The sequence below is a fragment of the Peromyscus maniculatus genome, chromosome 16, assembly GCF_049852395.1.
Source record: "Peromyscus maniculatus bairdii isolate BWxNUB_F1_BW_parent chromosome 16, HU_Pman_BW_mat_3.1, whole genome shotgun sequence".
Classification (NCBI taxonomy): Eukaryota; Metazoa; Chordata; class Mammalia; order Rodentia; family Cricetidae; genus Peromyscus; species Peromyscus maniculatus.
Window position 1 is genome coordinate 63,972,207 of NC_134867.1, and position 25,482 is coordinate 63,997,688.

At 49.1% G+C, this 25,482-nt stretch overlaps 2 protein-coding genes across 6 annotated transcripts in view; both read right to left on the minus strand.

The window, feature by feature from the left end:
• Positions 1-341: 341 nt before the first annotated feature.
• Tbxt (T-box transcription factor T) lies at positions 342-10,353 on the minus strand. 2 transcript variants are annotated; one of them, XM_006975905.4, is made up of 8 exons: positions 8,497-10,353; positions 7,783-8,047; positions 6,950-7,084; positions 6,482-6,543; positions 6,311-6,372; positions 4,698-4,874; positions 3,490-3,619; positions 342-1,234 (listed from the first exon to the last, which is right to left on the minus strand). In XM_006975905.4, exons 1-8 carry the CDS (start codon positions 8,700-8,702, stop codon positions 964-966), a joined length of 1,308 nt encoding a protein of 435 aa, XP_006975967.2. In that variant the 5' UTR covers positions 8,703-10,353; the 3' UTR covers positions 342-963. The 2 variants fall into 2 exon arrangements, with proteins under 2 accessions (XP_006975967.2, XP_006975966.1); XM_006975904.4 differs by having other exon boundaries at positions 832-1,234; positions 4,698-4,871; positions 8,497-8,826.
• Positions 10,354-19,654: 9,301 nt separating this feature from the next.
• LOC102904007 (uncharacterized) overlaps positions 19,655-25,482 on the minus strand; it is a 60,984-nt gene continuing 55,156 nt past the window's right edge. For 2 of the 4 annotated variants that reach the window (XM_076552896.1, XM_076552894.1), the window contains exons 9-10: positions 24,681-24,741; positions 20,316-23,901 (exon numbers count right to left, since the gene is read on the minus strand). In XM_076552896.1, the coding sequence (XP_076409011.1) occupies positions 23,701-23,901; positions 24,681-24,741 (262 nt within the window). In that variant the 3' untranslated portion in view covers positions 20,316-23,700. The other 2 variants (XM_076552897.1, XM_076552895.1) reach the window with 2 other exon arrangements.

Sequence of the window (25,482 nt, forward strand, 5' to 3'; positions counted from 1 at the left end):
AGCCAGTGATTGCAAAAGCCAGAGCAGTCAGGTTCCTATGGCAACTATAGGAAACATTAATCAACTTTATCAACTCATTTTATGCCCTCCCTTATATCAGGTAGATATCCTGCATTTTTATGACATTGGCATGTTTCAATTCTGCCATGCACATTCATCTATGATTTAATATTATTGAAAGTTACTTCATCTTACCTTTTTTAGCCGTTAAGGTTGCATAGGTACCTAAAATGCATCCCTCCGGTTCTGCAACTGATTTGTTCAGAACAGACTGAAATACACCTTGGGGAGAAAGCCTTTCCCAGAAGAAGACTTACACATAATAACTTCAAGGACCGTGTGCTGCATATTACCTTTATTGTGCAGAAAAAAAAAAAAAAACTTTCTGGGATTGTCTTTAGCTACTTTGTCAACAGAAAAGTATCACACAGTTGCCTTCACAACACAAAAAGCTACATGTGCTTAAAGTAGACATCTTCCAGAGGACGGAGTAGTTTCCAGTTCAGTTACAATCCGCTGGCTATGATCTGTCTCTGTCCTCAAAGTTAACTACTCTAAAGCAACAAGGAAGGGCATTAGAAGTGTGCCTTGTGTCTCACTAAAGTAGGACAGGGGGTGGGCAAATTCCGGTATATCAGAGTCACCTACGTGTTGCAGAAGAGACAAACACGAGCTATAGGATGCTGGCAAAGGATTCTGACTGCCAGTCACAGGAAACTGGACCACAGCCTCATCTCTGTACCTGGCTTCATGTGTAGGACACATCACTACCGCAGGTGTCAAGCAAGAGGCTGTGGAACATGATCAACAGGACATGGACTGTTCCTCTTACTTGAAAATGGAGTTAGTAGCAAGCTTTTATTTCTTTCCCTTGTCCCAAGAGCCTGCCATGCTGTGCCTAGAGGAAGAACAAATCGCCACTGGTCGTTACAAGTCTTCGCACATGGAGGAGAAAAGTTCAGTTCACATGGACGGAGGCGACACAGGTGTCCACGAGGCTATGAGGAGGCTTTGGGCCGTGTCGTACTGGCTGTCAGAAATGTCTGTGACCGCAGCAGCCCCTTCATACATCGGGGAGCCAGACGACGTGGCGGCTGAGACTGTGTGCGTCAGGGGTGCGTAATGTGCAGGGGAGCCTCGAAAGAGCTGGGCTCCCAGCCCGTTGGACACCCCAGCTGTCTGGGAGCCTGGGGTGATGGTGCCGTTGCTCACAGACCACAGGCTGGGGTACTGGCTGAAATGAAGAAAACAGACATCAAGGGGCTGGGAAGAGACTCCAAAGGAGCTACATGGGGGCGAGGTGGAGGGGAGGGACTAGTGGTCAGAACAGTGTTGTCAGGAATTGCATCATCACAAGGCTTTGCAGCTGGCTTTTCCACTACTACCATGTGTCCAGAGGCTACTGTACTAAGAAACAAAATCAAATACGAAGCAAACTAAAAGGAAGGTGTGCCCAAGCGTGGTGGACATTCGTGGGCTGAGTTCTGCTAAGACAGATTCCTAGCAAGCAGCTCTGTGCTCATTAACATACAGAGTTTGCACTGAGCACCAAGGCTCAGAGCTACATGCCTACTTCGTTAACTAATGTTCCCAACCCCGCTGCAACAACTCCTGAATTCACGGGAGACACAGTCCTCAGAATGCTGGCCCCATCTCATCCAGTGGATAATGTGCTAGCAATGTCAACATGGGCCAACATGCAAGGGCCCCCGGAGCTGGGCTTGAGACTAGCTCTGCTCTCTAACTCGCCCCACGACTGTTTTTCAGGCTGTCTCCTCATCTATCAAATGAGGAAGCTGATATTAGTATTAAGCTCTCTGACTTACATCCTAGATTAAACTATAATAAAATTTTGTTTGGAAAACCTTCCTTAGAGCTCTTCCATAAACACACAACATGATCTGACATAAGACTGCCATTATTTAACATGCCATCCCGTATACCTACCTCAAAGCATTTGAACTTGAGAGCAAGCCTGGGTAAATTAAGAAGGATTACTGGTGTTTTTTACAGGTATGAGTTTCCAACTAAGACACCAAATTGGAATGAGTGGTCAGCACTCACTGCTGGCAGATCATCTAGCTTCTTTTTTTGGGGGGAGGGGGTTCAAGACAGGGTTTCTCTGTGTAGTTTTGGCACCTTTCCTGGAACTCACTCTGTAGCCCAGGCTGGCCTCGAACTCACAGAGATCCGCCTGCCTCTGCCTCCCGAGTGCTGGGATTAAAGGTGTGCGCCACCACCACCTGGCTCATCTAGCTTCCTAACAGTGTCCTCAGGGCCATGGACAAGTTTGCCATCCTGGGTGTGTGTTTGCTTTAAGAACAGATAAAGGTGGATGTAGTGATACCTGCCTACAACTCCCAACAACTCAGGAGGCTGAGGCAGGAGAATCAAGACCTTGAGCTCTAGACTGGATAGTGAGTTCAAGGCCAGCCTGGGCAGCATACTGGAACTCCATGTCCAAAAAACACTGGACAACTAGATTCTTATTAGTAAAGCTCTATATCCTAAACTAAAACAGCTAAGACCTTAGGTAAACATTTGATGTTCTAGACCAGTGGTTCTCAACCTGTGGGTCGCAACCCCTTTGGATATTGCATATCAAATATCCCATATATCAGATATTTGCTTACAATTCATAACAGTAGCAAAATTATAATTATGAAGTAGCAATGAAATTATTTTATGGGTTGGGAGTCACCACAACATGAGGAACTGTATTAAAGGGTTGAAGCATTAGGAAGGTTGAGAACCACTGTTTTAGACGATCAGGTACACCTTTGAGGTCAAAGTCACATGATGGCAGGCTCACTCCTTTATGAAGTAGCAGTTCATCTACACCATTGTCCCAGAATTAATGTCTTTGGGCACCTTTCCTCACTGGAGAATTGGTGTTGGCATCTATCTTTGCTGTTACATCAGCACTGTGGAGGATTATAACCCTGAGGGGATGTATTACCAGCTTTGCTGGGTGTTTCTGAGCCTTCCTATTATAGAACTCACTGGTCACTCAAACAGTCTCCATCCTGTGCCTGTTTCCCAGCATGCTATTAAGGACGTTTACTCCTTGATCCACAGGAAAGCCAAGCAATCTACTGCCATAACTGAATAAAGGTTCTGCAATATTACTTTAACCCACATGTGCCAACCCCATCAGCCTGAGAGAAACAGCCTGAGGCTGGGGCTTATTTAGCATCTTTTTACATATGGAGAAACTGAGGCTCAGATAAATTAGAGGACTGTTCATCACAGCACATGTTAAGAGCCGTGGTAAGGCTGAACCCTGGTTTGGGTAAGTACAGCAGACCACTAGAAAAAAATGCAGGTAATCAGAACCAGACAGTCTTGGGACCAAGTGTCCCTGGTCCCAGTTTAGTTTAATTACGAACACAAACCCAACCACCCACAGGTGGCAGAATAAGGGAAAAGGCCAATAGAAATGGAACCAGCAGAATCCTCAGGAGGGCTTGCCTCACTCCCCAGACATACCTAGAGCCAGCAGGTGGGCTGGTGCTATGACTCATGGGCAGCATGCTGGTGTGGCCAGGCACTCCCAGGCTAGACCAGTTGTCGTGGGATTGCAGCATGGATAAGCACGCAGATGAGTTGTCGGCGTAGGCTGAGGGATGTAGAGAGGAGAGTTACCTGACAGGTCTCCAAAAAGGAATAAAATGCAACAAAATGATGCTAACAGCCGAACCAGCCCAACCCTGCAGACAAAGGGTGCTGGGGTAGAGGAGAGTAACCATTTAAGTAGCCAGCAGGGCAATACTTAATGTTTCCTATTTGAACTATATGTAAATATATCCCAGTTAACCAAAGCTGTCTCATGCAGACGCTTGCATTGCTTATCTTTCTTGTTATTTTTATGGTATGTATTTATTATTTTGCGGCATCGGGGATCAGATTCAGAGCCTTTCAAATGCTAGGCAAGTAAGTGCTGAACCACTGAGCAACACCTAGAATACTTCATTTAAAAAGTAAATAAAAAACATCTGCCGCTTAGTTCACCTTTTCTATGGGGTATTCCCTAAGGACTGACCAAATTAAAAATACGATCTCTACCTCCGAGGCTAGCCTCTGGTTGAACAAGTCTCCAGAACTGTTGCCTTTCATTTTGAGTCCGCTGTAATTGCTTAATTGTTTTATGGTGTTCCTCGGCCATTTTCCCCTCCTTTTGGAGCAGACAAAGTTCTGACTGAGCAGACCACATTAGAGAACCTGCCAGAGGTCTCTGGCTGTCCTGGGGCTGAATCAGGGAAGTTGGTCATGTTGTCTAGAGGACCACCAGACCCTCCAGCTTCTGGGTCTGGGTGGACCTAACTGTGGCTGGTTCTCAGGTGACTCTGGGGACCTGGGTTCTATACCTCAAGAATCTTTGGTCTAGTCAGAAATGCTTGCACCTGGCTAATCCAACATGGTCACTTTAGAGAGGTTCGTGAAACATCTAAACTAAAGCTCAGTGAAAAGGCCCAGAGAGCAGTCATTTAAAAACCTACAGTGTGTTCTGAGGCACATGGAGACTGAAAGCCTCCGTAGGGACTTCTGGTCAACCACCATCCTGACCAAGTCTCTTCAGGAGCCACTAGGACTGGGTTCCCTATTCTGCACGGCTGTAGAGATGCCTCCCCAGAGGGGTCCTCCCACTCCCACCCCCACCCCCACCCCAGCCACTGATGAACCCCTAGAGAACCTACTTGGAGAGTTGTTCCGATGAGCATATGGACTGGGGTAAGGTGATGAGCGGTGGTTCCTCAGAGCCGGGTACCTCTCACAGCCATGTGTGGAGGGGAGAGGGAGCGAGCCTCCAAACTGAGGGTGGGAGCTGGCAGGTGGACAGAGGGTGCTGGTGCCAGGAACAAGCCACCCCCCTGCTGTGAGAAAAGCATGCTGAGTAATGGACCCTTGCTTGAGACTGTCCTAGCTCTAAGCTATGATATGAGACCTTGTGAAGTGAAGAATCCACTGTCCCACCCCTCAGTGCAACCTAACCTCAAAATATCAGAGTGGAGAGCTCCACACCATGAGCCTGGGATGCCGAGTTCTCCAGGGCCTGAGCTGAGGCCACAGCTCTGTCTTAGAGGTTTACACAAATCCCAGCCTTGGTGGGATTTCTGTTCTGCTGGCAAGTAGCTTTCTACCAGCTGAGCAGAATGAGACTTGTTCAAAGGATGCAGTATGAAGGCAAGAGGAACAAAGTGGGCCATAGGTAGGACCCAGACTGCTCCAGGATGTTCCTCCTCATCTGAGGCCTGCAGTCATGCTCCTGCCTCAGAAATAGCTAGTGGATTCATTTCCTATTTGATCCCTTCTGTTTCGACTCCCCCAGGCCTCCCCACATTCTCCCCACTACATCTCCTCTCCCAGACAGCTATATCCACTAAAACTAATGTTTTCCCATAGTTTTTATAGTTTTGTTTTAATTAAGCCAAAGGACTCCTCCATGAGACAATTTCCAAACAAGACAGTTCTTCAGACAACGCTTCAAAGATAGAGGAACACACAGGTGCCCACACCATCTTGTGTGACCCCCATACACAGTCCATCTCTTGCCCATTTCTCCCTGATCTGCTCTTAAGTGGTTACCGACAAGCCACAGTGTGGGTCCTGTTTGTTAAATTCATTTGTCAAATTTATAGAAGATGGTGTTAAAACAGCAGTTTAGAACAGCTGGTTCTAGTTTCAGGGCAGAGTGCCAGGCGAGTTTTGGCATCCACAGAAGTGGTCCTGCAAGCAGAACCCTTCTGCCCCTCAGCAGTGACTTCCTCAATATTTGCAGATCCCTTCTTGGAAAGAAGGGGGAGGCCAGGCCTTCTCTCTCCCTAGGTGTGTCTGCACAGACCTGCACCCCTCATTCTGGCTAAGAGAACTCCTAAAGGAATTCTAAAAGAACTAGCCACCTTACAAGCTCCCAAAATCAGGAGCCAAGGGGACTGAGCAGGAAGGTGTCTCATGTGTGTCTCTAAAGACAGCCATTCAGTTTTCAGCCACTAACCAGAATGGAGATCATCTCCAAGGGGGATAGGACAAGCTGAATTCTCATACCCAAGTCTAAACTCCCAGGAGTCTCTACCCCTGACCGCTGCAAAACAAAACAAACAAATCCAGAGTTCTTTGGCTGGCCAGTGTCTCAAGCCCAAGATGGTCAGGCAGCCTCCCGAGCAAAGGGTACGTGCCTGGGGCACAAAGAGGGGCCATCCTGCTACCCCACCATTCCCAGAAAGCCCTCAGCTTCCCTTTGGGCTCTGGTTTTAGTGAATCTTAGAACTGAAACAAGCCAGAGGGACATGGAGAACGCAACAAACCGTACATTGGGAAAACCCCGGCTGCTGGCAGTCCCCGGGTTCCTCCGTCACATCTTTGTGGTCGTTTCTGGGGGGAAAATTTCAGAATGGTCAAAAGGGAGAACTGCCTGGAGACAGCGTGTAGCTTTCTTTCTACATGGCCCTTTGTCCCAGGAGTGGGATTAGAATTCTCTCACCTTTCTTTTGCATCAAGGAAGGCTTTTGCAAATGGATTGTATTTAATTTTAAGGGCCGTGATCTGAAAGATAAGAAAGTGTATTTATTAATACAGTGCTGGTTACCAGAGGATTTACCGAGGAAAAAGAAGTATCATAGGCCTGTAAGCCCAAGGACCAGAATGCTGAGGCTGGAGGACTGCTGTGAATATAAGGATAGCCAGGGAGACATAGCAAGACCCTGAATCAAATAGGGAGTGGGGGGGGGGGCACTACCAAAGAAGGAAAAAAGAAATTGAGAAAGAATAGAAGCAAGTTGAAATATTCAAATTGAATCAGTCTTTATTTTGAATGAGTTATTTTAAACTTTTCCCCTCTTACCACAGAAGTGGTCGATCTGAACCTGTATTCAGCACTGTGAATACAGTCCCCAGGCCTATCTGCATGGAGAGCACACTGAGAAGACCCTCTGCCTTCCCGGAGCCTCACCTCCTCGTTCTGGTAGGCAGTCACAGCTATGAACTGGGTCTCTGGAAAGCAGTGGCTGGTGATCATGCGCTGTGGGCCCCCAACCCTCACAATGTGAATCCGAGGCTCATACTTATGCAAGGAGTTCAACATGATCTGCAGGAGATAAGGAGCAAGAGTGAAGACCAGCGCCTGCCTCAACACCACAGCGTCCACGGGAACTGCTCGGTGAGAAACGGACTGAGCTACCAATGTGTCCAGGAAATTGCCTGTAGTATGGAGGGCATGGGGTCTGTGGGTGGTGTCTCTCGGCATTTTACACATCTGCTTCCCACAGCTGGTCTGGAACTAGAATGTGAGGTGCTATGCACTATTAAACCTTGGTCAGAATAAAGCCACAGACGACTTTAAATGCCTGGCTTGATGGCAGCTTGGAGTGAGTTTTCTAGGGACAGGCTCCAGTAAAAGGCTTTTGAGAAGAGCGGAGTGCACACGCGTGTGCAAGACTTCCCGTGGTGTTCTCTTTTGACTTTAAGGTAACCGAGGATTCCAAGTCAAAGCCCACCTGTCCACAGCGCTGGAAGAGACAGGGCCTGAGTGGTTTCCCAAGAGGCAGCCCTGACTGCACCGAGCCTTCCAGGGTGAGTGAGGCCTCCCAGCCCCCTTCTTCAGGCCTCGGTGTGACCCTTATCGGCTTAATATAAACAGTACTAAAGATTTAATTGGGGGAGCCTGTGGTGGCTCCTGTGAAGCTGACAGAAGCTGAGGGAGCCCTTCTAGGCTCCCAGCCGGGGGAGGTGCAGCCCTCCGCCCCCTGGGCTGGGGCTCAGCGGCGGGTCTCTGGCACACCCTACCTGCCCTCCTCCATTGAGCTTGTTGGTGAGTTTGACTTTGCTGAAAGACACCGGCGCCTTCATCCAGTGGGCCCCGAAGTTGGGCGAGTCTGGGTGGATGTAGACGCAGCTGGGCGCCTGAGGCTCTGGCTTGCCCCCAGGTACCCACTCCCCATTCACATACTTCCAGCGGTGATTGTCAGCTGCCACGAAGTCCAGCAAGAAGGAGTACATGGCATTGGGGTCCAGACCCGACACGTTCACCTTCAGCACCGGGAACATCCTCCTGGAAAAGACGGGTCACACAGCAGGAGGACCCCGAAACTGACCCATCCGGTCGGAGAGAGGAAAGCCTGGCACAAAGTGTTCATTACCAGTCAAAGAAGGGCCCCTGCAACAGGTCTCACAGCTTCTTTTCCAGAGCTTTCTCAGTTCTGGTACCAAATCCATCTCCCCACTAAGCCCACAGTCTCTTGAGACAGCAGAGGGACAAACCTGGCCAAGACTTTTGGAGACACAGGCAAGCCTGGCCACACTAGTGGAACCCTAGAGTTCAAATACCTCCTCCCCAGGTTTCGTCAGTGAAAGTCCTGGAGAAACTAAAGTTACTCCCTGCGGCAGCAAAGCGGGAAGAGGCAAGCCTTAAGCAGAGAAAAGCTGCTCCACCCCCCCCCCCCCCCCCCCCCGAGAGGCACTCTCCGCGCCCCAGCCTGCAGACTCGCAGCACGCACCTACCTGCCGTTCTTGGTCACAATCATCTCGTTCGTTAGCTCCTTGAAGCGCAGCCACAGCTCGCTCTCCTCCAAGCCCACTCGCAGCTCGCGCTCCGTGGGGTCGCCCTTCTCGCTGCCCGCCTGCAGCTCGCTCTCCACGGCGCTGAGCAGGTGGTCCACTCGGTACTGCAGGCTCTTCCCTGCGCTCTCTGTGCCCGGGGAGCTCATCCTCCGGCCGCCCTCTCCACCGCCCCCAGAGTCTTGACTGCCCTACCCAAGAGCCACCTTCACGTCTCCCGCCACCGCTTTTCCAAGAAAGAGGGTCGCTCGCGGAGCCCAGAGACCACACCTGGGTCCCAGCACGTTCGCCAAAGGAGGGCCAGGACTGGGATGTGGGGGGAAAGGGGCGGGGAGAGGGAAGAGGGCCTGGGGAGCCGTGGTTCCACTTGAACTCCCGCAAGTCGCGACAAGAGTAAGTCTCTGGGGGAGAGAAAATGGGTCCCCTCCCCATAAATACAGCCGAAGTGGCCTCGCAGGGGGCGCGGCGGATTGGGCGGGACACCCTTTGAAGTACCTAGCCGCTGCCCATTGGCGGTGCGCGGCCATATCAGACCCGCCGGGCGGGCCTGGAGGCCGGGGGCCAACAATGGGCTCCCGCGCGCGCTTCCTGTAAGGAAAGCGTCGGGCGCAGTCCCGACACCCCCGCCCTCCCCAAATGTTTGCACCTCCATCAAAGCGGCGGGGCGGACCCTGGGGGGGAGGGTAAGGAGCAGGGCCGAAGCCACCCAAGCCCGCCGCTCCCAGAGCAACTGCTAAGCTCTCCACTCCCACGCTCACACCGCGCTCTCCAAGCGCGCTCCAGCGCCTGCGGCTGTGCCCCACGGAGTGTCCAAGCTGCGCGGGACTACGGCGGATCTGCGTCTCTCGGGTCTCCCTGACCTCTCCGAAGCCTCAGCTCCCAGAGGTGCAGCAGCTTCGGGACATGTCCCCTCGCCCCATGGACTGCCACTAACTCCCACCTCAGCGTCCGGGTTCCCCAAGACCTTCTTCACCTGCGTGGAGAGGGAAGCCCAGTGCGGATCTGTCCAGATAGCGACCCTAGTAGGAGATATCCTCGCGTCCCACATAAAAGCTGGACTTTGGTGACGGTGGCTGCTCCTGCACCGAGTGTGGCCCCGGGATTCCCTAGTCTCTTTGCCCCGGGGATTGTTGGAACGCACGCTGGGCGCGTTTCCCTACCCGCCTCCGCGCCAAGCGGTGTGGACAGCAGTTGGTTTATTACCTCTCGGTGAGAACCTCTGCCGGAGAGTGAGGGGAAGGTGACAAAGAGCAGGAAATAGTTCAATGGGGTCTCTTTAAACAATAACATTCCTCTAAAACGGGAGCCCAGGAAGCGGGAAGGAAGCCAGAGATCGCTCCCAGCTCTTTAACGAGGGCCTGGGTCCTAGCCTCCGATTCCCCGTCTTCCACACGCGCACCCCACCCGGAAGCTCCTTGGAAGAGGCCCCTGCATCAGGTGGGGCACCCACTTCTGAAAGTTCTGTGCCTCTCTTGAGTGTCCTTGGGAAGTCTTGGGGGTCGGGGTTGCGGAGTAAGCCAGACCCCGGCTCCGGGTTCTACTTGCCTCCTACTTCTGGGGAGAGGGTTTTCCGGGAGCCAGCCGCCGAGGAAGATGCTCCGGGAGTGTGATGGGAATACGTCCTGGGCTACTTTCCTCGGCCCTTTTCTAACTGACTACGGGAGCTGCGAGAAGCTATCCCGCTTATTTGCTCTTTTGTAGTCTAGGATGTAAAGAAATTAATTTCGGGCTGACCCGAGGGAGACGTTCCTTCTGCGGAGACGCCAAAAGGCCCTCATTTGCACTCAACCCCGACCCTCCCGTAACGCCCACCAGCCAGCTTGTGTTATGGGTTTGCAGGAGTCCGGGTACTCGGAATAAAGGGTCTGGGTGGAGGGGACTTGAAGACAGAGGGAGGGTGGGTCCGAAAGTGACCGAAGATCTCTAACCTCGGGCGTGAAGGCGAAACCGGCCCTGGGAGTGCGGTTGCTCACGGGTGAAGCTCGTGGAAGATCGCTCTGGATCCATTCTCCAAGTGGGAGGAGGCAAATAAATGTTACTTTTTCTACCGTGAGCAGTGAAATCTACACTCTGGGCTAGAAGCAACTCTTTCAATGCTTAGCTATTTTGCCCCTACCCTCTTCTGTGGTTGATTTCTGATCTTTGTCCCCAGAACCTCGTCCACAGACTTTTCAAGGAAGGCTGCAGCGCATGACAGTTTACAGCCAAAAACTTCCTCCAGGTCAGCTATAAAGAATTCCTAGTTAATAACCTGCGCTTCCTTGGGAGAGGCGTGGCTTAGAACTACCCTGGGCTCTTCTGCTTCTCTCTCTGCCAGTCCTTGGGAAGCCTCAACCTTCCCAGGATAGGCAGAGAAGCGTCATGCCTGGGCCTCTGCACTGGCAACCTTCCCACGAAGAGCAAACAAAAGAAAAGGCCCGGGAACCATAAATGTATGCCCACGGCAATTCCCAGAGGGGCATTTCCCCTCATCTCACCCCTTCTCAGACAACAAAGCCCCCAAGAGTAGAGACATCCTGGATCCTGACCTCACCTCCAGAGTCTTCTTTCTTGAAAGAAAAGGGGGGGGGAGGTGGGGAGCATTTCTTTTGTGACGCTGGGAATAATGGACATCCATGTTGCAGAACACAGACACATGGGCCCTAATCACTGTTCAGATTCAGTGTGCCAAGCTAGTCCTTCTCCACTTCCTGTTCCCCCAAGCAGACCAAGCAGACACCGCATCCCCAAATCCTAGGTTAGTGCACAGAGACCCCTTCAACGAAACGCTTCTGTCACCACGTGGTGAAGGAGAACGGTGACTTGGAGAGGTGCTTTTTAAAACAGCACAGTTATTCCGTCTGCATCACATTGAGCTTTTTGCTTTTTTTTTTTTTTTTTTTTTAGGACCTCGGACTGTTTGTAGAGGCTGTGGTTTTGTAGAAAAGAATAAAGACAAGCTTTCAGAATGGGTCAGCAGGACTCACCTGTCACTGGTCACTGTGACTGTGGGAAGAGGGTCACCCCACTGTAGAAGTCCTGAAGGGCAGGCAGATGGGAGGGGTAGAGCCAGGTGAGGGCCAGCTGAAGAAGGTGTCTTCAAGTCCAATCCTATCCTAGCTGTCCTCATAAGCCAGTGTCCTGGTAGCTTAGGGACGGACAGGAGCAGACACACTGAAAACAAATAAACCAGCCAACATTTCTCCCTAACCTCTCTGGTCTTTGAAGCCAATGCTGAGGAGGGGACTCTGTGGCCACTGGCTTGGTAGAGGTAGCTTGAACTTCTTCAGCCTCCTTACCTAAGCTTTCCATGCTTCTTCAGGAGTAATCAGGGGTAGCGCTTGTACCTCATTCTTGTGAGGGTCTTGGTGCAAGCCCCAGAGGTCATCTGTGCCTGGGAATGACTGCCCCTGCCTCTTCTCCCCGTCTCCTGCTTCTCCCCTGAACTGTTTCATCTCAGGTCCTTCTGCATGTATTGAATGGTGTGTGAAGTATTTGCGCCACACCACCCTGTCAATTTGTCTCTCTGTCACTCTTGGGGTTTTACTGCCTCCCATGCAGATTTTATTTCTTTGCTCTCCCTTTGAGTTTCTGGCGGACCCGGTTCCCTATGAATCTCGGTCATGCTATTTATTCCACCGTCTTCTATGGCAGCCTTTTGCTCCTTCAGGCTGTTTGTGACTCCCAGAGGCCACCGGGCCTTATACTCAGGCCTGACAGCTGTTTTTAGGTGACCACTGTGGTTATTTCCTTTTAGTCTTGGGCTGTTCTCCTGCCTTCTACATTAGCCCTTTGAGGAAGATTCCATGGTTCTCCTTCCTTCCTCCAATTGACCCTGGGCTAAATCTGAGATAAACCGATCTTTGCAATGGCTCTTTGGCCCCATTCAGATATGGTAGGTACCTCATTTCTAATCCTCTTGAGCTCAGGGATGGCCATGGAAGGCAGATGTCCCCGTGTCCAAAGATGTCACTGTGTCCAGGAGGAACAGCAGTCACCGCACTGAAACCTACCCACCAGTGGCGTTTTAGCTACAGTCGACACAGACCTGGAAGTCCTGCATACATCCTAAAGACATCTGCCATCAAATTCGGGGCAGCCTTCCTATATTCCTTGTTCCCAGTTTCCCAGAGGAGAACAGCAAACTGAGACAGAGCCTCATTGAATGACAGTGAAGACGCCACAGCTATGGGGAAAGAACGTACAGGGAGGTCGGATGGTCAGAGCTGCAGGTATCAAGGCGAGAAACTTCCGGAGCTGACAGAGAACGGAAAATAGAGGGCTAAGTCCAAAGGAGGACTCTGAGAGGGAGCGTGCCTGCCAGACTTCTTACATGGGGGAGGTTTGGTGGTCTCCAGAGGCCTCGTAAGAGGAATGTGAAGTCCCACAAAAATCCTAGAAGAGAAGAGCACTAATTTAGAGACATTTTATAGGAATTTCCAGAGGTGCTCGAGGCAAAAACAGTAACCGGAGAAGAGCAGGAGAATGATGGAATTGTGAGAATATCCCAGGAGGGTGACCAGCAGGGAGTGTTGGGGGCAGAAACCTGCCCCAGGAGGAGCGGGTGTGAAGGAGGAGGCTGCGCCCACCTGCTGACAGCTAGCCCACAGGAAGGACCGGGAAGGTGGAAAGGTAGCGAATGCCCCGGGTGGGGGCTGGGGGCTTGGCTGCAGGAAGGAGGGGAGTTAAAATAAATCTCCCCACATATCAAGGGCAAGACTGATAAAAATGGGGACCGGGACTCTTAACACACTTCTGAGAACAGATTCCGGATCGGATCGGTGGCTCCCACCACCAGACTCCAGCAAGCTGAAGAGCCGGGAGAGGAAAGCCCGGTTGGAAGTCGGAATTAGCACATTGGATGACCCACACTCAGGCTTCCAGACCCCAGTCCTACCTCAGGCTGCCAAGAAAGCCTATTGTATGCAGGGGAATATGTACATGGGTCAGGCAGACAAACAACTCTGTAAGGTGGCCACGGTTGTTTTCTACAGATAAGGCAGCTAAAGCTTACAGATAAGAGTGGAAAGTGAGAGGTTTTGCTTTCTGACTTGTCTTGGTTTAAAAATACATTGTTTCCACTAAAATACGTCTACAGAAAATAGATACAAGGTTTTGTTTTGTTTTGTTTCTCTTGCCCCACACACCACTACATTCACTCAACTAGTTACAAAAGGAATTTGACCCGGAGAAGGCAAAGCTGATGGACTTGACTTTTTTGCTTGTTTGTTTGTTTGTTTGGGCAAGGTCCCACTATGTAACACCAGGCTAGCCCGAAACTCACTATGTAGACCAGGCTGGGCTTGAACTGCCACTGCCTCCTGGGTGCTGCAACTAAAGACATTTCCTATCATGCCCAGTGACTCCTTAAATTTAAAAAAAAAAAAAAAAAAAAAAACATGGTCTGTACTGTCCCCAAGGAAACAATTCCCAGAACATCAACCTCAATGCTGTTGGCTTCTTCTTAATCACAACTGGTCCTTCAGCCCAGCTGACCTGAACCACAGAATCTTCATTCAAAATATCTCGCCGGGTGGAGGTGGTGCACACCTTTAATCCCAGCACTTGGAAGGCAGAGCCAGGCAGATCTCTGTGAGTTCGAGGCCAGCCTAATCTACCAAATGAGTACCAGGAAAGGCCCAAAGCTACACAGAGAAACCCTGTCTGAAAGAAAGAAGGAAAGAGAGAAAGAGAGAGGGAGGGAGAGAGAGGGAGGGAGAGAAAGAGAGAGAAAGGAAGAAAGAAAGGAAGAAAGAAAGAAAGAAAGAAAGAAAGAAAGAAAGAAAGAAAGAAAGAAAGAAAGAAAAATATCTCATAAGTAGCCTGAATAGAGTCTGCTTTGCTTCCCTCCGAAACTTCACAAGCCAGCCCTCCATCCTCTGCATTACCCTACACACTCTTATCATCTAAGATCCCACAGCCCACTGAGCTCTGAGCACTCAATGGCTTTTCTAGCCCGAAGTTCAAATGCCACCATAATCCTCCCCAAAACAGGTAACCACGGCAGTCGCATGCTCTTTGCACCAGTTTCTACCTTCGTTAGGGTTCCTATTGCTGTGATAAATCACCCGGGCAAAAAACAAATTGGGAAGATGGTTTATTTCACTTACAGCTTGTACTCCCATCATCCCGAAGGCCAGTTCGGGAACTCAGAGCAGGAACTGAAGCAGGGACCTAGGAGGAGTGTTCTTTAATGGCTTCCTCCTGCATGGCTTTCTCAGCCAGGACCACCAGCCCAGGATGGCACCACGCTCCAACATCAATTTTTTTTTTATTTTTATTTTTTTATTTATTATGCATACAGTGTTCTGCCTGCATCCCTGCATGCTGGAAGAGAGCACCAGATTTCATTACAGATGGTTGTGAGCCATCATGTGGCTGCTGGGAATTGAACTCAGGACCTCTGGAAGAACAGTCAGCGCTCTTAACCTCTGAGCCACCTCTCCAGCCCCATCCCACATCAATCATTAATCAAGAAAGTGCACTATAGGTTTGCCCACAGACCAATCTTTTCTCAGTTGAGGTTCCCCCCTCTTAGATGACCCTAACTTATGTCAAGTTGACAAAAAACTAACAGCACATAGTCCAGACGAGATCATCAGCAGGAAAATCTGTCTTCTCTCCTAATGATTATTTTTTAATTGTGTGTGTGTGTCTGTGTGTGTCTGTGTGTGTGTGTGTGTGTGCGCGCGCGCGCGCGCGCACATGCAGGTGCCTACAGAAGCCAGAGGCCTCAGATTTCCCTAGAGCCAGCGTTATAGGCAGTTTTGGGCTATCTGATATGAATACGGATATTGGGAACTGAACGCAGGTGCTCTAGAAAAGCTGTGTGTGCAAGAATACATGTTCAGAGGACAACTTGTAAGAGCTGGTTCACTCTTTCTAACATGTGGACCCCTGGGATCAAATCCAAGCCATCAAACTTGGCATCAAGAGTCTGTATCCACTAAGCTAGCTTGGCCTCCACAAACACACAAAAGAAGTAGGTATGATGGCCTAAGACTTCATTTTTGAAGAAAAGAAAATATATTATTTTTATATGCATGAGTGTTTTCCCTGAACATCTGTCTGCGTACCACTTATATGCCTAGTGTCTGTGGAGGTCAGAAAAGGTCCAGATCCCCTGGAACTGGAAATACAGACAGCTGTGAGCTGCCATGAAGGTTGGGCATCCAGCACAGGTCCTCTGGAAGAGCAGCCATGGGACAATCTCTCCAGGACCCCAAGATTTTTTTTAATTGCTTTTTTTTTTTTTTTTTTTTTTGCCAGTCATGGTAGCACAGAGGAGTCAGATCTTTATGAGTTTGAGGCTAAGTTCCAACCTGCCAGAGCTACATAATCAGACCCCATATATATATATATATATATATATATATATATATATATATATATATATATATATATATATATTACATTATATGCACATGTGGGCAAGTGTGTATTTATGTGTGGGAGCACACATGGTCCACAGTACTTGCACAGAGGTAGGAGGACAATTTATGGGAGTCAGTTCTCTCTTTCTGACATGTGAACTCCAGGAATCAAACTCACCCCCCAGAGGAGGGCTTTGGATCCCCTGAAGCTAGAGTGACATACAGTTATGAGCTGCCAGAGGTGCTGGGGATCAAACCCAGTCCTCTTGGAAGAGCAGTCAGTGTTCTTAACCTCTGAACCATGCCTCCAGCCCCGATGGCTTCATCTTTAATCTGGTTTTGAACGTCTTCCGGAAGTTGGTCCCTGAGTTGATGACCACACAACAAATGGATAAAAGTTCAAAGAAGGCATCGGGTCACCCCGCCCACTTTGAAATCCACTGGTAACTGTGGAACTCGAGCTCCATATCAGCTAGGGACCCGGTGTCCTTCAGAAACAGGGTTAGGAGAGCACAGTGAATGAGGGGCAGGATTAGCTTTGCTTCCCTATCCAGCTGCCATACCTGCACCTGACACTCAGCATCTCTAACTGGGTTGCAAGATGGGTTTTTTTGTCGTTGCTTTTAGATATTTTATTTTATTTATGTGTTTGAGTATTCTGCCTGCATGTACCTAAGTGTATCACATGTGTAGTGCCCAGGGAGGTCAAAAGAGAGCATCAGACACCCTGAAACTGGTGTTATGGATGGTTGTGAGCCATCATGTGGGTGCTGAGAATTCATCCTGGGTCCTCTGCAAGAGAAAGAAACGCTCTTAACCATTGAGACAGTCTTAATACTTGGCTCTATCCCTGGTTACAAGGGATTTAAGTGACAGATTTGGGGCTTGAGAAATGTTTGGACATTTAAGTCTATATAAATATTCCAAAATCTGAAAGACACTGAAGTCTTAACTACTTCTGGTCACAAGCATTTTCATTAAGGGATCCTTAACTTGCATAAATAGTTTCAGCTTGTCTTCTGAGACCTTCTGAGACCACGCTGTGTACACAGATCTCTGATGTTTAGAATAGTGCTAATGGGCAGCATTTACTTAGACCACTTCTTTTTCTCGTTCTCTGGCTGATAAAGAAAGTGGCAGCCTACCTTCCTTTCCTTCCTCCCTCCACTTCTACTTCTCCTTCCTCCTGCCTCTCCTTCATGGCTTGTTCCTTCTTTCTTTTTTTCCCCAATGTCATTATGTTGACCAGGCTGGTCTTGAACTCATAGGTTCAAAAGATTCTCCCATCTCAACTACCCTAAAAGCTGAGATATTCTCTCTCTCTCTCTCTCTCTCTCTCTCTCTCTCTCTCTCTCTCTCTCTCTCTCTCTCTCACACACACACACACACACACACACACACACACACATATCTCATGAATATTCTTATCATGCTAATGACATGGTAGCTATACTTAACATATTGGTCACCGATGGAATGAAGGAACTTCATGACCTTCTTATTCAAGTGTCTACCATTCTATTGCTGGGCTGGAGTGGTTCAGTGTTCTTGCAGAAGACCCATCTGTGGTTCCCAGCACCCACACAGTACCCAGTTCAGTAGCATTTAAACCATATAGGATCAAGCTGGAGAAATGTCTCAGAGGGTAAGAACACTGGCTGCCCTTTCAGAGGACCCAGGTTCAACTCTCTGCCCCTACACAGCAGGTCACAACCATCTGTAAGTACTGTTCCAGGGGACCCAACACTCCGCCTCCTCAGGCACTGAATGCATGTGTACACAGAAACCTGTACACATAGAATACAATGAAAACCTAAAAGATGGTAGAGTTACACATTTTCTACCTTTTGTGGATCAAGCTTCCGGTATAATATCTCATGGGAGGGGAAATGAAGGGATCCTTGTGTTATCTAAACCTCAAAAGAAAAGGCTGCCTATCTCACTGTGAAACACACCATTTTTGATACATGTATATTTAGACATATGATTAGTTCAAGAGTTTCCCTCCTTTTCATCGTTTGCTGTTGTTTGTACTGTGGGGAGACGTTGCTGCGATGAACAGAACGTTACTGGATTGGCTTTGTCTCTGTGTCTTTATGAGTGTTGCCCCTGTGTCTTGAGTGACAGCTGCCTAGCTCTGGCCTTGTGAAGGAGGATCAGCGAGGACAGATCCTTTGGCCCTTTTTCTAGAGAATTTATATTTTCATTCTATGCTGTTCCCAGCAGACTTGGCCAGCTGAACCAATGTGTCTAATAGTTTCTTCTTTTCTTTCAGGGAGGCTTATAAGTGGTGGACTTGGCTTAGTTAATTGTTCAGCACCACTAAAGGTTTCTGCTTCTTTTTGTTGTTTTGGTTTGGTTTTTTGAGATGGGGTTTCTCTGTGTAGCTCTGGCTGTCCTGGAATGCTCTGTAGACCAGGCTGGCCTGGGACTCACAGAGATCCACCTGCCTCTGCCTCTCTGGTGCTGGGATTAAAGGTGTGCGCCACCCTGCCCTGGCTCTACTTACTGTTAAAATGACCCTCTAAGAATCTGCTTGTCTTCCCCTCTAGGGAACTGCCTGCTTTGGGCACTCCTCCTTAGTGAGAGGTGAAATCTGCTTTTTCTTTGGCTCCTTTAAGGATCTCCTTTTTTTTTTTTTTTGAGACAGTGTCTCACTATGTAGACCAGGCTCACCTCAAACTCAGAGGGATCCACTTGCCCCTGCCTCCCAAGGGCTAGGATTAAAGGTGTGCACCCTACACCTGGCTGAACTTTTTTTTGAACTATTCTTTTTAAAATCTTCTTTTCATCTTTTATGTGGACAGGTGTTTTGCCTGCACGTATGTCTGTACACCATGTGCACACAGTGCCCACAGAAACCAGAAGCTGGGCTCAGGTCCCCTGACGCTGGAGTCACAGACAGTTGTGAACCATCATCTAAGTTCTGGGGATTGAACCCAGGTCTTCTGCTAGAGCAGCTGGTACTCTTAAGTGCTAAGCCACCTCTACATCCCCCTATATTATTATTGTTGTTGTTATTATTATTATTAATATATAAGTGCTGGGGACTGAAGTCAGGGACTTGAGCATGCAAGTCAAGCACTCTCCCACTGAGCCACATCCCCAGCTGGTGCCATTTTTTTTTTTTAAACTAGTGTTGGTGATTCTTTGGGTCCCTACATCTGAGGGTTGATACTTTCCACCAGTTCTACAAATACTTTCTTTTCAAGCGCTGCGCCTTCCACAGCCTCTCCCTCATTGCCGCTGGACCTGAGATTAAACTCCGCCGGCCTAGTAAGGCCAGCACTTTGTCTGCCAGTGCCAAGCATCCGATCAAATCTTTGGCCTGTCTAGTTCCTGCATTCTGTCTTCAGGGACGCCTAATCCAACCACTTGTCGGACACTACTTCCATTAATTATATTTGTCTACCTTATAAAGCTTTTCACTTCATCAAACACCCTTGATTCAATTTCCTACCTCCTTATGCTCACTCATAATTGGAAAGCTTTTTTTAAAAAAAAATTATTTTTAAGAAAGAAAGCAGGTTTATTTGACTTAAGGTGTTACAAAGAGAGCACCAGGCAGAAGGACCCTGAGCCAGCAGAACTGAAAAGCCACCAGTTGAAGGCTCATTTTTAAGTCTGCCCAGCCATGCTGACGATGACTGTGCTTGGCCATGGCCATCATCTGAATTCGTGGTTCGGGGTTCTGCGTGATGACATCACCTTTATAATGAGAGAATGATTGAAGTACCATGCCAGGTATCTCATATCAGGTGCGCACATCTTTACTGGATGTCAACCTCACTGCTTATCATAATGTTGAACCAAAGGAAAAGAAAGCTGTCATTTCCTGTTTGGATTTTTTCATCTAGTAACCGTATAAAAATCTTATTCTTCATCCACATAGTTCACCCAGTATCGACATGCTGTCTTAGCCTCCTACAATGAATGAAAGGAAAAAAAAAACATATTTACATGACCTCTTTCATTGTTCATAAAATAGATAAACTATGAGGGTTATGCCATCACTACTTTCTTAACCTTCACCCACAGTTTATGTGTTCCAACTCTTCGGGGAATTAGAAATCTATTCACCCCTCTCCAGTGCCTGCCACTGTCCTGACATCTCCCATACTTCATCTCTGGGCGGCTGGCCGGATATCCTCAGAAATCTCACACTTGCTGGCATCCTGCTCTGCCCCACCTCCCAGCCTCCACCATCTCCTGCTCTCATCTGTCCTTTGATCTCATGGAGAGCCACAGCCTCCACCCAGCACAGGCAGAGAGAAAACAGTTGCTTACCAGCACAGGATGGGTCTGGATCACGTGTTCCAGGGTCAGGGGTGCTGTAAGCCTGGGGTCTGTGGGCATCCCGGGAGGAGCAGTGCCCCTCATGTGATCTGAAAGCTTGCTCCTAAAGGAAAGAGATTATCTTACAGATGGCATTCAGATTGTTTTCTGTGCATAAACTCCAATGGTGTTAACACTAGTACAGACTTTTTTTTTTTCTGCAAATACAGGGTTTTTTTTTTTTTCCATTTCATTTATCTGCATGATATTAACCTTTTTTTTTTTTTTCTTGGATCACAGGCGTTGTTATAATTTAAATTTTTTGTTTGTTTGTTTTTTCAAGATAGGGGTTCTCTGTGTAATGTTTGTTTGTTTGTTTGTTTGTTTGTTTGTTTGTTTGTTTGTTTTAGGTGTGAGTGAGTGGTCTGCCTGCAGGCCAGAAGAGGGCATCAGATTCCATTAAAGATGGTTGTGAGCCACCATGTAGTTGCTGGGAATTGAACTCAGGACCTCTGGAAGAGTAGCGAATGCTCTTAACCAGTGAGTGAACCATCTCTCCAGCCCAGTTTTAAATTTTAATGTGTGTGAACAATTGGCCAGCCTATATGTCTGTGTGCCTTATGCATGCAATGCCCATGGAGGCCAGAAGGAGGCACTGAATCCCCTGGATCTAGAGTTACAGGCAGTTGTGGGCTACCCTGTGGATACTGGGAATTGAACCTGCGTCCTCTGGAAGAGCAGCCTGTGCTCTCAGCTGTGGAACCATCTCTCCAGCCCTGTCAATACCATAATTAAAAAAAAAAAAAATGTGAGTCCTTTCTCTAAGACAATCATATGTGGTGTGTTTTAAGGGGGTCTCTCTCTCTCTCTCTCTCTCTCTCTCTCACACACACACACACACACACACACACACACACACACACATAAGGCTATGAGACTTTCTCACTCCCAGAAAGTTTCCTCTCACTGGACTTAAAGCATTGCTTTCTTGGTGGATCTGGCATGGAGTATATATCAGTCACAGACTATCTCTAACTTCTTTCTGAATAACTTGAATCCACGAGGCTATTTTAGGACGAACATGGAATTGACCATGAACAAAATCACAGGACCAGTCTTCATGATTTTGAAACAGATTGGATAAAAGTCTGGCTTGGCATTCTGTGCTCAGTGGCACTGCCTTGGCAGAGTCAAAGATGCTGATTGGGACAGTATACCTGCTTCTAGATCCTTCTTCCAGTCCTCACCAAAGGTCACTATCAGAGAAACAGAAGCAAACAGCGAATAGCAAGGGCATATGTGTGCACATGTGGGGGTGTGTGTCAGTGTGTGGAAGTGTGTTCATGTGTGTGTGCCTATGTGTATCTGTGTGTGTGTGTGTGTGTGTGTGTGTGTGTGTTTTCATGTGTCTGTTAGTGTCTGGGTCTCTGAGTGTGTGTGTGCATGTGTGAGTGTGTGTGTATGTGTCTGTGTGTATGTGTATGTGAAAATATCAAGTGTCCTGGAACTTGCATGAAAATGCAAAGAAATGAGAGAAGAATTTTTCCTGCTAGCTGTGTTATCTTAAACTTAATATCACTTTGTACAGGCAGCATCTGAAGATCTCCTAGAGATGGGTACTGGAGGATGATTCACTAGCAAATTCGGGCAGCTGAGTGGAACGACCCTGGCCCTGCCTTTCCTCAGCCACGGTGCTGCAAACGAGCCTACGAGAATGGCATCTGTGTCACTTGGGAGGACAGAATTCAGGGTGGCTCTAGAATGGACAGGAGCACTGACCCTCACCCCTCAGCACCTGCATGGTGCCAGGGTCTTAGCAGCATTTGAGGTTCTCCTGGGATGTCTGAAATCATAAGACCAGGAAGCTGCATTCATTTTTTTTTAGCTTTATTTTATGTATCTGAATGTTTTACCTGCATGTGTGTGTGCCCCGTGTGCATGCTTAGTGTCCTCAGTGGTCAGAAGAGGGGCATCTGATCCTCGGGGACAGGGATTATGGATAACTGTGAGTGTTGGGAGTTGAACTTGGTTCATCTACAAAGAGTGCTCTTAATCACTGAGCCATCTCTCCAGCCCTGGCAGGCTGCTTCTTAAGGATAAGAGGGTGAATGATAGCTTCATTCTAGGATACGAGGAGGCTGGCTGAAATATCAGTTCTCTCCACTGCACTCAATCTAGAAAGGATTTATAACAGAAAAAAAAAATGGGCATGTATTACCAAAGTAACAGATGACTGGAGAGATGCCCTGATGGAAGGCTTCACCAAGCTAGAGTGCAGGCAGACGTGGCCATCCACAAACTCACTCTGCAGGGCATCAGATGGCACCAGGGGCCAGGCTGAGAAGGGGCTTCTCCTTGTGAGAGGCAGGCTCACCAACACAGGAAGCATTTGGCCGGACGGCATTCACTCAGTGAATAGCCCTAAGTCTGAAGCTCCATGTGACTTGCTGTCTTACACAAGTGTCCACACCTAGGGAAGATCTAACCCAGCATTACCAGCAAGGACTAGCTAACGGTGGCCTTCCATTCCTCCCTTAGGAAATTACTGTCAGGGGAACGAGAAGCTGGGTATGGACTAGACATGAGTCACGACTGATACATACATGGACAGGACATTCAAAGAGCTGGTACCACCACGGACCTATGTGATGGAGAATGCCTCCCTCACATCACTAAACTGAGTCCTCCGTGTACATGGTACAAGACGATGAAACGGACTGAGCTTCACCGAGATCAGCCAAGCAAGCACAGCTGGGCCCACCTGTGTCAACACACACACCAGCCATGCCCCTCAGCCTCACAGCGGGGAGCAGGGAGGAGCTGCGTCCAGAAGGTAAACTGCAGCCTGGGGGGACAGCTCCAGGGGACAGTGTTGGTCTGACATGTGTAAGACCCTAGGCTCAACCTCCAGCACTTCAAAAATGGTTTAATTGAAATAAAACTAACGAAGAGGACTTTGCCCGCGTGTCCCACAGGAGCAGGGCCTGGCAGGCAGAAGATGGCAGCGCGTACCCTCTGACTCGGGATGATGGAGTCTGGAGGCGGCAGAGATAGGCACCTGCCCCACCCAGGGGCCCGAGGAAGGACTGTGGAGAAAGTGGTCTGGGGTGGGCAGAGACCCAAAGTGGGAATCCTGTGGGTGAAATCCGAATTACTTATTTCTCAGTTTTCACCCCTCCACTGCCAAATTCTTCTAAGGCCATGGTATAGTTCTGTTGTTTACCCCTTCGCTTTGGGTGAGTTGTTTCTGACCTATTTTTTCCCACGTTTATTTATTGTGTGTGTATACACACACACACACACACACACGTGTACACATGCACACACACACATGTACACACGCACACACGCACACATACACGTGCACACACACGTACATGTGGGAGTCAGAGGGCAACTTGTAAGAACTGGTTTTCTTCCGCCGCACGGGTCTCAGGGATCTCAGGTCGCCAAGCTTGGCAGCAAGACCCTCTGCCTGCTGAGCCGTCCCCCTGGCCCCCTTATCATTATTTTTGATAACTCATGTGCCACACAGGGTCACTTGGTGTCTTCCTGTCTTCAAGCGGGAACTTCTCTGTGGAATTCCTGGGCTCCGGCACTTGAGAAATCGGAGAGCAGGTGGTGCTTGAAGCTCCTGGCCTGGGACCAGCGGGTCCCCCATCCCCGTCTCTTTGGGTGGAGCGTCTGCCTGCGTGTGCCTACTTGGGACCATGAAATCCAGCTTGGAAAGGAAAGAACACTTTCATTTTGTTGTCATTGGAACATGAGAAATGGGTAGGAGACCAGAATTATTGGGGGTGCTGAGTAATGATCGTTAACATGTACACTCACAGTTTAAATGTTCCACTGTCTAAATTGTGCCACTTTAGAAAATCATACCTGAACACCAAGAACCACCGCTGGGGATCCCCCCCCCCGCCCCCCACCTCGTGCTTGCTACAGAAGTCCCTCTTCCTCCGGGCCACCACATCAGACCCAGAGTTACAAGGGAAAGAGCAGAGGAAGGTCCGGGGTGGTTTGGGCTTTCCTGTTTTTAAGTTGGACTTGGTCATTTTCTTTTGAGACAGAGTCCTCAGGTAGCCAGGGTTGGCCTCAAACTCACTGCCTAGCTAGGAGTGACTCCGGACTCTCGGTTTTCCTGCCTCTACCTCCCAAGTGCTAAGATTACAGGTATGTGCCACCATGCCCCGTTTAGACGATGCTGGGGCTTGAGCCCAAGGTTTCCTGCAGGCTAGGCAAGCACTCTATTAACCTGGCTACATTTCCAGTCTCAGACTTAAGACTTTACTTCACTGCAACCCAGATGGACCTTTCTGTCCCTGGCCACCACCGCATAGGGGCCTAACATGAATCACAGTTCAGTGAGAATGGATTGGATCTTGCAGCCAGGAGACAGTGCACACCCCCGTCCCCGTCCCAGCTCCCTCTGCACCTCCCAAATCTATGTCTGAGCAGGACAAGACGCCTTGGGTGCTGTCTCTGGGCCCACAGGACACTGACCAGGCTTCCAGCCCTGTGCTGGGCGTGCACGTCTGCAAAGCGGCCGTCTCTCTCCAGCAGTCTGCCCGGGTGGCACCAAACAGAGAAAAGCAAACACAGGGGAAGCCGTGAGGCTCAGCACCCCTTGAGTACACAGAGGCTGCGGCCACAGGCCCTCCGTGTCCCTAGGCTGGGCGCCCTCGGCTGCTGGGTCACCCTGCAGGAGGCCACAGTGACAGGACAGCTCTCACGCAGCACAGTTATGCCGGACAAGTGGCAGAACTTCAGAGGAGGCTCTTACCGTGTATTCAAAATAAAAGTTTGGCCTAAGAACAGGCTTGCTCCCAGGGAGCCTGCAGTTGAAGGAGCACGCTGTGCTGGAGGGAAGTCTCCTGGAATGGGCTTGTAGGATAGTGCCCTCTGAAGGGTGGCTGGCTGTATTCTTTAATGAACCCTACTGGCTTCTCTCTGCAGTGAGTGATGAGGGCTGTCTGTCCTCATGAAGATGCTCACAGTTACATGTGCCCTGCACACACTTCTCATCATGAAGGTGCACCTGGCCCTCAGTGTACCTCACCTGTGTGCTGAGCACAGATACTTGGGACACTGTGTGTCTGTGTGCACGTGCATGTGCGTGTGAGCGTGTGTATGCATGTGAATGTATGAGTGTGTATGCACATATATGCATGGTAGGGAATTTCCTTGTTATCTTCAGCTAGCCCTAAAAACCAGGAGACCTTAAATAAACCTTGGCCCTGTCTCAGGTTAAAGTATAGACTTCATTGTGTAGCTCAGGAACATGCCTCCATTAACAGTCCCCCTG